General features: G+C 52.4%; 1 protein-coding gene across 1 annotated transcript; it reads right to left on the reverse strand.

Moving 5' to 3' along the window:
* Window positions 1–1,107: 1,107 nt before the first annotated feature.
* LOC138833102 (alpha-1-antiproteinase-like) lies at window positions 1,108–5,574 on the reverse strand. The gene is made up of 5 exons (XM_070031425.1): window positions 5,496–5,574; window positions 4,118–4,752; window positions 3,458–3,728; window positions 2,147–2,294; window positions 1,108–1,364 (listed from the first exon to the last, which is right to left on the reverse strand). Exons 2-5 carry the CDS (start codon window positions 4,746–4,748, stop codon window positions 1,173–1,175), a joined length of 1,242 nt encoding a protein of 413 aa, XP_069887526.1. The 5' UTR covers window positions 4,749–4,752; window positions 5,496–5,574; the 3' UTR covers window positions 1,108–1,172.
* Window positions 5,575–12,883: the final 7,309 nt, after the last annotated feature.

The raw sequence follows: 12,883 nt of genomic DNA on the forward strand, positions 1-12,883 counted from the left end.
TCCTCTCAGCGCTCACTGCCTGGGAGAGGGGTGGGCAGGCAGGGAAATGAAAATGTCCAGCCTGTGGCAGAGGCTTTGTGTAGCAGAGGGCAGACTCTCATGCCCTTTAGTCTTCCCTCCTTCCCACCAGTGACTTATCTCCTCATCTCCCCTGTTGGACACAGGCAGAGGAGCAAGCTCAGCCCTGCACCCATGCCCTGTGCCCTCTGAGGTTGAGCAGGAGCAGGAGCAGCACTGTTGCTGCAGGGAGTGTGGAGACAGGCTACGTGATGGTTGTTTGTCAGGTGTGCCTCAGGGGTCTGCATAGGGTGTGTGGTGGACATGCTGACCCCCCGCCCCAGCCTTGGCTCATTACTGCTGGAGGCCCTGCCTAGCCCATGACAAGGGCTGCTCCAGCACAGCCTCCTGCATGACACAAAACCTGGGTTGTCCTGAAGACCAAGGCTATGGGCAGCCCAGGGTGGCTCTGTCCAAGGAAGGGTCTCAGCTGCTCAGTGGGAGAAGGAAGGCATTGGCTGGATCACGAGGACAGAGCTGGGTGTCCCCAGCTGGATCACAAGGACAGAGCTTGGTGTTCACAGCTGCCCATATAGGAAAGCTCCACTCCACCTCCCTGAGCTATGCTCCGTGAGTCTGAGGCAGATGTGGAGTCCAGGCCAGGACTGAGCTGACAAGGGGAGGAGAGGGAATAGGGTCCCCTCCAATTCAGGGATAGGAGAGGCAGCCGCTGATGCCAGGGCTAGACAGGAGCATGGATACCAAGTATGGGCTGGAGGCTCTGGGAACAGAGGGCAGCATTGGGTGGCACAGCCATCTCTGTGGGAGTGGCTGTGGGGAGAGAGTGGGTGTGGAGAGCACTCCCACATGGAGTTTGGATGTGGTGGATCCTGGGACTAATGCTGGTTTCTGAGCAATAGGAACTCCAGAATTCCCAGTTTAAATGCAGTTATGTGGCTCATATGGATTCAGGGCTATGGACTGAGGATTGTGCCAGTCCTGCCTGCCCAGGACAGAGACCTCATGAATATGAAGGACAGTGAGGGACGCGGGAACTGGAGTCTATACACACTCTTGGGGAGTAAAGGACTACAGGTGTGAAGGTCATCCTGAGTGACATATGGGCCAGGTGGCCTTTGTTTAATGCCACCAAGGAAGGGACCTGGCCAGAGTGGTCACTGCTGTGTGGGGTTCACCACTTTGCCCACAAAGAGGGGACTCTCAGTTTCTTCATCAAAGATTATGGCAAGGAATGGGCGGTCAAATTTCAGCTTTTGGGGAAGAGAATAAAATACGATCTCCATTAAGGTGGCCCCTGCAGCCTCGGTTCCTTTCTCGTCCACGGTCAGCACAGCCTTGTGCACAGCCTGCAGGAGAGATGTGGAGATGGGTTCTGACCTGTGCTCTCATGCTCTGCACACCACCCAGCCCAGACCCACGCTGCAGACAGCTCCAGGGACGGCCTCCCTAGAGCGTCTCAGCAGGAAAGTCCTGCTGCTCACCCACCCTCACCACTGGCCACACAGGCCTCTGTCTGTCCAACCCTAGCTTCACCTGTCTGCTCCCTTCGTCTCTTCCACCCAGAGCTCAGAGTGGAGACGCCCTGCACTCCATGTCTCCTGCACATGGCTCCCCCTCATTGAATGCTGGGAGCTCGTTGGACAGGTCTGAAGGTGACCTTCACAGGACCCTGTTCCCACCTTGTGCAGACGTGCTGCACTCATGTCTTTCGGTATTTTCTCTTTCATGAACAAAAAAAAAGGCTTTGGGAGGAGCTGATGTTTCTAATTTAGATTTGGTAGTGAAACAGCCCTTCTAGATGGTGCCTGTGGAAAATTCTAGAACATTCTCTGAGGTCAGTAATTCTAAACTGAGTGGAGAAATGAGCCCCAAGGACTCCTGGGTTCTGGGTAAAGAAGAGAGTGAGGGTCTGAGAGACACCTCTGAGCAGTTTCCCAGCACATGAGCCAAATGGGAGGCCGCCTTTCCCACTGTCTCCTGCACCCGCTCTCTCACGAGCCCTCAGAGCTCAGCCTGGACCTTAGTGGTGATGTGGCCCCTTCCTCAGCCACGAGCCTGAGCTATGACTTCCAGCTCCTTTTAAGGCCCCAAAGGCACCCGGGAAAACACCCTCATCAGGTGACCTCACCTTGGAGACCTTCAGTGGGACGTCCTCGGTGACCTTGGAAAGGTCAGCACCGTTGCTGAAGACCGTGGTGATGCCCAGTGCACTCAGGACAGACTTCAGGTCGTAGGTTCCAGAGATGGACAGTTTGGGGAAGTATATATCTGCAGAGCTGCCATGAGGGAAAGATCACAAAGGAGGATTTCAGCATTTCTCCCAATGTGCCAAGAATGCCATGGGAGGCTGGCTTCTTTTCTGGCTTTTCCTCCCACAGTCCCCGGCCAGTGTCCACAGCAGGATGGCAGCTCCTTGGGTCCTCTACACCCAGTGCCAGTGGAGTTTAATATCAATGGACTCCCTGTGTCCTGAAGAGGCTGAATTGTCCCTGCGTCTGAGAAGCCCTGCAGGCAGATGCAGAGTGAGCTCCTGGAGTCAGGCTCATCCTGCCCTGTGTGTCTGCTCATCTGTCCTCTGCCAGGGACATGCCTGGACTTCATACTCTGGGTATCTGTGCACAAGCAGCAGCGTGCTTTCCACCTCTCATCAAGGAGAGAAAATGCCCCTGATGCTGAAGGCTGGGCCTCTGTTAGTGTCTGGCCCTCAGGCCCTGCAATTGGTTCTGGCCTCAGCCTGGCCTTGTGGTCTGTGCACAGCCTGGTTCAGGGTCTGATGAGGAGCCAGCTGGAGTGGAGTGGTGACCCCTCTGCTCACGGTCGGCCTTGCCTTGTGTCTGCTGTGTTTCTGTGTCTCACAGCGTTCACCACTCTTCTGTGTAGCAGGCCCTGCTCACTGCTGATGCACCAGTGTATGCTGATCTGAGGGCCATGCTCTAGGATGATGGACACCTAGGAGTGGATAAACCACTGGTCTGGGGTCAGAGCAGTGGAGCCTCCTGCCTGTGTGTCCAGCACTGTCTCATGTTGACCTTCCATGTTCTGGGCCTTTAAAGACAGACTTTCCCATGGCCATCTTGGACTCTTTGCCTTAGTCCACTGTCCACTGTGCCAGAGTTCAACCCATCACAGGCCTTGGTGCTGTGGCCTGTTTTGCTGTGCTGTCCCTGCATTGGACACTGGGGATGGAGAAGTTCTGTCCTCTGGGGAGGAAGCCCCCAAACAGTGTACGGGCTCCTCACTCTCAGCACTGTCTCTTCCCAAGCCCCTGCTGCTTCTCCCTGAACTGAGCACACTCTGTGTCTTTCAGCACAAGGTCTCATACTTGGCTACGGCTTAGGGCTGCTCCCCCACCTTCCCCCCTCCTGTCTTGTCCCGATGATCAGCCCTGACATGGCTCAGAGGTCTGGGCCCTCAGGCCAGTCTCTGCCTGAGGGCCCACCTTCTGTCAGGTTTGCGCAGGAACTTGCTAATGATGCTTCTGGTAAGCGTGGCCTCCAGATGTGACATTTTGCCCTGGTCTGGCAGGAAGAAGATGGCGGTGGCATTGCCCTGGTAGCCCATCAGTAGGACCCAGCTGGACAGCTCACTGCAGTAATGGACTCGGAACATGCCCGTCTCGTGCATCATGGGCACCTTCACCACGGTGGCCTCATCCACATGGAAGTCCCCCTCGCTGGTTTGCTCCGGGTTGAAAGGTTTGTCCCACTTGCCTGGATTGGAGGGGAACACAGGTGGTGGGCTTAGGTTTAGGGAGGGCAGGAGACTCTGGTGTCTGTGGTGAGACTTGGAGCTCAGCTGCGTCAAGCACAGGAGATCTGGGTTCAGTCGTCCTGACCACCCTGGAGACTCAGTGATGAGAGGAGATAGGGAATTTCTGTGTCACATGGGAGGCCGCCCTCCTGGCTGATCAGGGGACATCTGCATTTGCATATATGATTATTAAAAGGAGCATCACAAAGAGAGTTTGGATTATAGGTCATATTTTGGCACCTGCTCACTGGGGCTCCTCTCCTCTGTGAATCGGCCTCTCAGTTAACCACTTGGGGCACTGACTGGTGTGTTTCCATGGGAACCAGCTGGGATGGCTGTGCAGCCTTACCTTTAAAGAGAATGTAATTCACCAGGGCAAGCACAGTGTCTTTGTCCAGGTGTTTCACCAGATCCACAATTTTCCCCTGTGTGCCCTTCTCCACGTATTTGTTGATCTGCTTCTTGGCTTCTTCAGGGTCAGTGAAGTCAACAGTGAAGGCCTCTGACTGGTACAGGTTCTTCACATCCATTGAAAATGGCTCCAGGAGCTTCAGGTTCTCATTGACAAACAAGCCACTGCCCATGGTCAGCTCAAGCTGGTTGCTGGGCCTGTTGAGGGAGTGGAGGAGGCTCTGGAAGGCTGCGTGGATTTCTGCCTCCGTAATCTCTGTGAGGTTGAAGGCCAGACCCTCCAGGATCTCTGAGTGGGTAGTGCCCTTTGTGCCCAGGGAGAGCATGGCCAAGGCTGTGGCCATGTTCACGGGTGAGAAGAAAATATTGGTGGTGTTGGATTGCTGGGCCAGTTCCCGGTACAGTCTGAAGGCGAAGTCAGCCAAGTTTGGGGTGATTCTGTGAAAGTCTGGGTGTTTCTGGTCCTCCTGGCGAGCTCCAGTCTCCTGAGCATCCTCAGCCAGGCAGCCGGGGAACAAGCAGCACAGGCTGGCCAGCAGCAGGAGGCCCCACGAGGTAGAAGATGGCATTGTCCTGCAGGACAGAGAAAGGGACACAGCTCTGAGACAGGACCACATTCACCCCCTGGTCTCCTCAACACCTTGTGAGAGCAACTCAGTGCACCAGACATTGCATGGGGCCCGCCTGGGACTTGCCCTTTGCTGTGTTTTCAGCACTGAACAAAGATGAGGCAAGCTACAGACAAGGTGCAATAGGCCAATTGCCCAGCCCTGTTCCCCTGTCACATTGGAGTCAGAAGATATGGACAGCAAAGTTTGGGGGTGGCCTGGTTGCCTGGTTTGTGACAGGGTTGCTGTGGCAACTAGGAGAGGCCAGATACCTGGGAGCCATGGAGGCCTTAGACCGAGGCCCCATGAGGGTCTTCCTCATGAGATTCGGATGAGCCTGGGCCCCTGGTGCCCCCTCTAGCCTATTCTATGCATACAAAGAGCAAGCTCCCCATATTCCAGAAGTGGGGTGGGGGTTGCGTAGCAAGAGGCACCTTTAGACCCCAGGCACCACTGGGACCCAGTCTTGGCTTCCTCAGGCTTGGGACCAGTGGTCCCCTGCCATGCCTGTGTCTCACTAGGAGACATTCCGTGACCTGGGAGGCCTGGGAGCAGGGCAGGACCACAGGGTCTGCGTTACCATGACAACGTGGCCTGGTTTCAGCCAGTCCTATCCCCTCTGCCTCCCTGGGGCCCAGGCCTGCTGCCTGCTGGGTGGTGCAGGCACCTGGTGGCTCATTGAGCTCTCCCCGAGGGTGGCGTACTTACGGATCACCGTGCCAGGGGTGTCATGGGGCAGAGTCCTGTCCTCATCTGTATTTAAGCAGGGATGGAAAGGGACATGGGAGGCTGCTAGTGAATATTAACCCAGTTCACCTACATAGCAGAACAGCAAACAGACTATGGGACTAAGTCCATTGGCTAAGTGCTGAGCCTCGTGCCCGCCCACGCTGGTGTCATCCCCTGGGCCCTGGGCTCCACAGCCATGGGGAGTTGTGATGCGCTGACCACCATGCATAGCTTCCTGCGGCCGAGTTAGAGTGGGTGACAGGAGCTAGACGGCCTCTGGGACATGTTACGGCTTTGCCTGTGTGACCCGCGAGGCGTTTCCCCTGTGTTGGTGGCTGAGGTCCCACATTCACAATGTGCTGGTCAGGACGTACATAGAACTTGAGTACAGGGCCACCATGAGTAGGGGGAGGGTCTTTATTTGGGTCTGTCAAGGCGCCTTCCACCCTGCCATCCAGCGGTATCAGGCAGCCTCTGGCCTATCATGGCTGACAATCTTGCTAACTACCTGTGGTCTTGGTGGGTGATGGGCCTGGGAAGTCTTCCTGATGGGGCTCAGCACAGTGAAGTCTGTGTTTGGCCCCAGCTAGAGGAGCAGCATTCTCCTCAGATCAAGGTTCTACTTCTCCAAAATGGCGCCCGTTCCCCTTTCAGAGGACTCCTGCCCATTTCACTCCCTGAGGATGTGGGCTGGGTGTGCCTCCTATCTTCCCGAGCTCCAGTGATGAACTGGGCCATGTGGCACTGTTGGCCACGGAGACACACATTCAGGACAGATCTTCCTTCCCCTCTCTGAGGCTCCGCTTCCCCATCTGTAAAGCAGTAAGCAATGGGCTTCTTCCTCACGCAGCTGTGAGGCGGATGGAGAAAGGTTCTGGGAGAGGTTTCACACACAGCCTTTGAACTTGGCATGGCAGACACCTGTGCCCCTTCTCCTGCCTGCTGCTTCAGCCTCTGTCTTCTGGGAGAGGAACTGTGTGGCACCATCTTCTTCCCTCCTACTTGGCTCTTGCCAAACCTACCTTTGCCAAATCCTGATTGTGGGTGACCTGTGGGGTGGTTTCCTGTGTGGGGACAGTTCCAGCATTTTCTGGAACAATGTGTATGCCTACTCACAGCTGAATCATGTCACCACCCATCCTTTCTCAGCTAGAGCAAAGAAGGGGAGTCTGTGGGCTGTGGCCAGCAACAGGGTGAAGAGAGGCAGGGAAAATGAAGCTCAGCTCCGCCCCTTCCACATGGAGGTAGGGAACCTCTTCTTGGCATGGTCCTTCCTTGCACCTTACTTTATCTCTGCTCTTTTCATATTCTGAGCAGGAAGGACATCGTGAATCCGGCAAAGGTTAAGAGTCAACCTGTCCCATTTCACTCTACCCAGGATGAACGTTCTGGACAGTTTGTCACTTTGCCCTGTTGAGTGGGCTCTTTCCATCTGCGGAGGTTCCTGTTGACTTTTTCCCCTCTATCAATGGCACTGACACTGCCCACCCCACCCCATCCTCTGCTGTCCCAGGACATGGGGTGCTGAGCTCCTATTGGGAAGAAAAACATCAGGGGGTGGCCAGGACCTCAGGGAAGCACAGGCAGGGCTGGCTGGGCGAGCAGGACTCCCCTGGCCCGAGGGCTGAGGGCAGGCAGCAGGCCTCTGGGCCTTGTTGTCCACAGCTCAGCCCTGGGGAGGTGGCTCACACCACAGAGCTGTGCTTCCTGGAACTTGCCCAGCTCAGAGGCTGGCAGGAGGTAGATCCATCGGCCCTGTACACTTTTTCATGTTTACCAGAGTGTTTCTGTTTGCTTGACTTCTCTGAGTCCTCCACTGCTGTCATTTCCAATACACATCCTTAGATGCACTCCAACAGGGGCGTCACCTCTTCGATCCTTACAGATTCATCTAGAACATGGACTGCCTGCCAGGTTCTAAAGGATGTAGTTGGATCCACTCATCCAGTCCCAAGTACAGATTGGCCAAGAGGGAGTACCTCTGGCACACCACAAAGTCCAATAAGCTTGGGAGAAAACAGAGAGTTTCATGAGGGTGGCAGGGGAGTGGGGGGCAATGAGGTACAGAGCATGTGGGAGACTGGGATTGGAAGTGGCCTGGGCTCAACAAGATGAAGCAGGACTCAGGCCTTTGTGGAAAAGGAGCATTCCTTGGGGCAGGAGGAAGGGATACAGCCACAGTGTTTGGAGGCCAGCACACATCACTGGAGTCAGGCTCATGGTTGTCTCAAACCTTTCAAGGTGTGAGATTGTGTAGAAGGAAGCTTCTGGTGGCTTCAATTCCAGACATGATCCTTTATTCTTTCTTAACTCTTCTACATCCATTTTGATTTGGATGTTACCTCTCAGAAGGAGTGAGACACTGAGGCCCAGCAAGTTAGCTCTATGCTGACCATGTCTGCCTCCGTCCTCACCTCCCTCCCTTCCTCCATTTTTGTTGCATCACAGCTATTTGCACACAGCACCTGTTAACATGATGGTGATGGCTGACATCCCAGAGCATGTGGCACCTGCTCTATTTGACTCTGAGTTTGTAACACAGGTTTTCTTGTTTTTCCTCACATGGCACCCCTGAGTTTCATACTTTGGTGATTAGACATGTCAAGAAAGGATCTTAGCGGGCCAAGTAATGAGCTGTAGGCCACCACAAAGCTGGTAAAGGATGGAGGGACATTCTAACAATGTTTGGGGGAGGCAGGAGGGGTAGCACGTAATCCCAAAGCTTGTTTACATTCCTAGACTGCAGGTGATCTGACTGTAGGGTTTATACTGAGACCAAAACTAATACAAGATGTTTAGAATGGAAGGAAGGAAGGAAGGGAGAGAAAGAGAGAGAGAGAGAGAAAGAAAGGAAGAAAGGAAGAAAGAAAGAAAGAAAGAAAGAAAGAAAGAAAGAAAGAAAGAAAGAAAGAAAGGAAGGAAGGAAGGAAGGAAGGAAGGAAGGAAGGAAGGAAGGAAGGAAGAAAGAAGGAAAACAAAACAAACTCAGTTGCTTTGTTTGTGAGCTGGAGTGAGGAGGGCAGGCAGTTCGGCAGCTTCCACCACACCTAGTACTGCCCTTCCCCTTTTCCCACTGAGGAAAGGGGAGCAGGTCCTGGTGAGGAAACAGAGGGAAAGCTGAGCTGTGATGACCAGAAGCTCCTCCTCCCAATCTCTGGTGGTCCCTTAGGGCTCTCTTTGGCCAGGACCTGGCCTTTCACCTAGACCTCCTTGCCCCACCTATTCCCAGAAAAGCAACCTGAATTCTGATTGCTTTCTGGCACCCTCTTGGTCAGTCTGTGTAGACATCTCCACAAAGAGGACTTGGCACATCTGATGGGTGTCTGAGTGCCAGATGGGACATAGAAGATCAGCCCCCAGGAAGACCTTATTCCTCCCCACACTGCCCCCACCCCCAACCCATCTTTACTTCTTATTGCTTGGTCTTCACTTAGGTGTACATGAAGTAGAAGTTCAAAGCCTAAGAGCAGTATGGCTCCCATGTACACCCGAACTGTGGTAACAGCTTCTGTGGCACTCAAACTAATGAACAATAAAAATCACAGTTAGAGCTATGCCTCAAATCATTGCTGAGCTCTGCAAGTCACAAGGCAGACATTGAGAAGTTGAAGCAATATGCTTCCCAGAAATCTGAGTGGTTCTGAGTTCTTTCCAACTACTCCCCAAATTATTAGAAGTGGTTGAAAAGCCATTGGAATTCTCGTTCTTCTTATTTTTTTAGTTCTTTTTTTATTGTGAAAATACCGTACCGAGGGGTTATAGTTACATGGGCAAGATAATGAGTACATTTCTTATCAAGCATTGTTGCCTCCTCCTTTTACTCATTCTTCTTATAATTTTCATGACCCACAGGCAGTTTTTTATTTTACCTTTCCATTTTTTTTTAAATTCCAGGATATTGGAAGCAATCATTTCCTCTATGAAAGACCCTCCTGAGCCTCCTCTATGGAGAATATTGGAACATAAAATATGAGATGAAGTGGATAGAATGCCCTGCTGTGGGACTGGCAACCTTAGGGTGCAGTGCAGAGCTGAGTGGTAGTGGTATCTTAGCATGCATGGAGTCCTGGGCTTGATTCCCCAGAACCACACACACAGAAGTCTCTGCCTGGTCTCTCAGGGACCCTGATGATTGCCAAACTGTCCCTAAGGTGGCTGTACCAGTTTGTACCCCACTCGAAATGGTGGCTTCACTCATCCTCGCCTGTGTTTGCTGTTACCAGTGTTCTGATGTCCATTCTTGTAAGTATCTGTTACTCTTTCTGTTTATGTGGTGCTGAGGAATCAAACCCAAGGCTTGGTGCATGCTAGGCAAGCACTCTACCACTAAGCCACATTCCCAGCCCCTATCTGTTACTATTTGTTGTTATTTAAACATTAACAGGAGCAGATTTTGTAGGGTGGATCGAGAAGCTGCCCTCCTTTACATAGCCCTGTCCTTAAAGCACACCCTCCATGACTGAACCAGCCTGAGGAACTTTTAGCTCCTGGACCAATCAGGAGCACTAAGTTGGTGCTGAACCAGAGAACTGGTTCTTCTCTCTGCTTCCAGGGTGGTGGGATATGAGTGGATTACCTTCACCAAGATCCACACCTCATTTTTTTGTGTGTGCTGTCTTAGGGCTTGAACTCAGGGCCTGGACACTGTCCCTGTGTGTTTTTGTACAAGGCTAGTGCTCTACCTCTTAAGCCATAACTCTACTTCCCGATTTTTGGTGGTTAATTGGAGATTAGAGTCTTATGGGCTTTCCTGTTTGGGTTGGCTTCAAACCATGGTCCTCAGATCCCAGCCACCTGAGTAGCTAGGGTTACAGGTGTGAGCCATCAGCATTCAGCTCATATGTAATTCTATCATTCCCAGTTCCAGAGCCCTTTAGGCCTGTAGGGTCCCTTAACCCCAGTAGGTACCCCAACACTTGTTCCCTCAGACCTTGGGGAGAACAGTGAGGGTGGACCTGCCAGGACCTGGCACTCGGGAACGGCAATGTGTCATGTGATCTCAGCGCAGCCTTCTTGAGGCAAACCCACGATTGCCTCTGTTACCTTTTGCTGCATCACGCCTTCCTTCCACATTAGTGGTTCCAAACAAGAGACAACCAGCTGTGCAGTTCTGGGCCAGGCCTCGCTGGGCCCGCCCTACCTTTGTGATCAGCTGGGGCCTCACCCACAGTGTGGCAAGAGGTTGCATGCCCACCTGGACACTGGGACAACTGAGCCACGTGTCTAATTCCCCAAGAAGCTCCTTAGGGTTTGTTCATGTCGTAGACACAAGGGTCTAGCTCACAACTTCCTTCTGAATACTCCTCCCTCTGCCATGATGCTGGCTGGCCTATTTTGCAGCATCATGTAACTCTCTTCTTTCTAATCCATCGAAAAAAAGTATGCCTCCCTGGGCTCCAGATAGAGTAAGTAAAACCACAGAATAACCCTGACAGTTTAAATATTAAGTAAATGGCAACATGTTTGTATACTTTTATTGTAAAAAATTGTGTGTGTGTGTGCGTGTGTGTGTGTGTGTGTGTGTGTGTGTGTGTGTGTGTGTGTGCGTGCATGTGTCATGGGACTTGAACTCAGGGCCTGGATGGTCTCTCTGAGCTTCTTTGGCTCAAGGCTAGCACTCAACCACTTGATCCATAGCACCACTTCCAGCTTTTTCTGAGTAGGTTATTGGAGATAAGAGTCTCATGGACCTTTCTGACTGGGCTGGCTTTGAACTGTGATCCTCATATCTCAGACTCCTGAGTGTTAGGTAGGGTTGAGGGCACATTGCGTTTTATCTATTTTAAGCCTTTTTAAAAGTCAGTCCAAAAAGAGAGGGATAGGTCGATGCCTCTGGGTACCCAGCACGGGGCACCTGCCTCCCAAGAAGGCCAACATATTTTCTCTCTAGGTAAAAGGTGTGTGGTAAAAGGTAGGTGAGGGTTCCTGTTATCTGGATTTGAATGGCTGTGAGGAGCATGCCTCGTCTTAGATATGAGGCTGGGAAGGCAGATGGCAGAGTCCTGGTTTCAATGTTGTTTCGTTAATAACTCTGTAACGGGCATGTGGAAGCCAAGGCACTTCCCAGCCCAGGCCACCCTGGTGTTATTTCATCATTTATAGACAGTCACACTACTGGCCCACAGCTGTGCTAGCGACACAGATTTGGGAACTTTACAGACTCAGAGGGTTAAAATGTCAGTGCAAGTCTCTGCCCCATGTCTGGGTGAAGTGCAGTTGGCTAATTGCTTCCTGATATCATGTAAGGCTGCATTAGTAGGTCTGTCTGTCTAGATTCCTGGGGAGAGCTTTCTTTCTCACCTGGACCACAGCTCCTGCAGTGTGGGTGTGGGGTAACCATAATCTCTTTCTGTTTTCTCCCACATCTCCCTCTCCTTACCTCCCCTCATCTCCCACCTGCCACTGGCTTTTGTGTGGGGTCACATCTTGGTGTTAAGACCCAATGTTTGCGTTTGAACTTTAGAGCAATAAGATTCTGGGGTCCCTGGTTCATGTCAAGGAGCCCTACTCAAGTGCACAGGGTTTCCTGAAGAATCTTGGTTCAAAGTCACAGCCAACAATCACCAACCTTGGTCATCCATGTTCTTTTAACACACAGTTCTTATGCATACTACCATTGGAGAACTGCTGGAGAGATTGGGGTCTGAACTGGAGTATGGCATGTCTGCTTCCAGATTCCTGTTCTATTAGAATCTGAAGAACATCCCGGTTTTGAACACTCAGTGAATAAAATCTCCTCTTCTCCACGCTCAAAGATCCAGCATACAGCTAGCAACCCTTTGCTCCCGGGGTCATTTTCACAGGGGAGATTTCAGGTGCGTGTCAGGTGTCAGATGCGTGCATATGGGACATGACTAAGTTGGCACCCGTGCCCCGACTCATTACAGATGCATGTGTGGGGGTGCTGAACTTCTGTTTTCTGAAGGGGCTCCATCTCCACAGAACACAGTCCCAAATTCACCCACCAACCACATTCTGTCCTACATTTATCATCCTTCTGGCCTCACACTTTCCTTGGTTTTAGAGTGACTCAGCTCTGATGCTCTGATGCTCTTTTCTCATTTGCCTTAGCTGCCCCAGGAGTGCACTAGTCTGACCCAGCACAGTGATCTAGTTCTCAACGTCTTGGTGATGACACCATAGAAGAGTGCATTCGCTCATTTGTCCGCAGGTCCCCGGTGTCTTTACAGTGTCCCTTACTCAAAGGACACTCAGCAGATATCTGCAAGAGGACTGGGACATGAGTGTTTCCTCGTCTCAGCTAGTGCCAGGGGTGAGGTGGTGCTGGGGCGAATGGCGAGAAGTGGCTCTGGGGAGCGCCCTCCTCCTCAGCGCAGATCCTCCGTGCTCACAGACCCAATGCCAGC

Source organism: Dipodomys merriami, unplaced genomic scaffold, assembly GCF_024711535.1.
Source record: "Dipodomys merriami isolate MVZ:Mamm:240054 unplaced genomic scaffold, mDipMer1.0.p SCAF_200, whole genome shotgun sequence".
Taxonomy (NCBI): Eukaryota; Metazoa; Chordata; class Mammalia; order Rodentia; family Heteromyidae; genus Dipodomys; species Dipodomys merriami.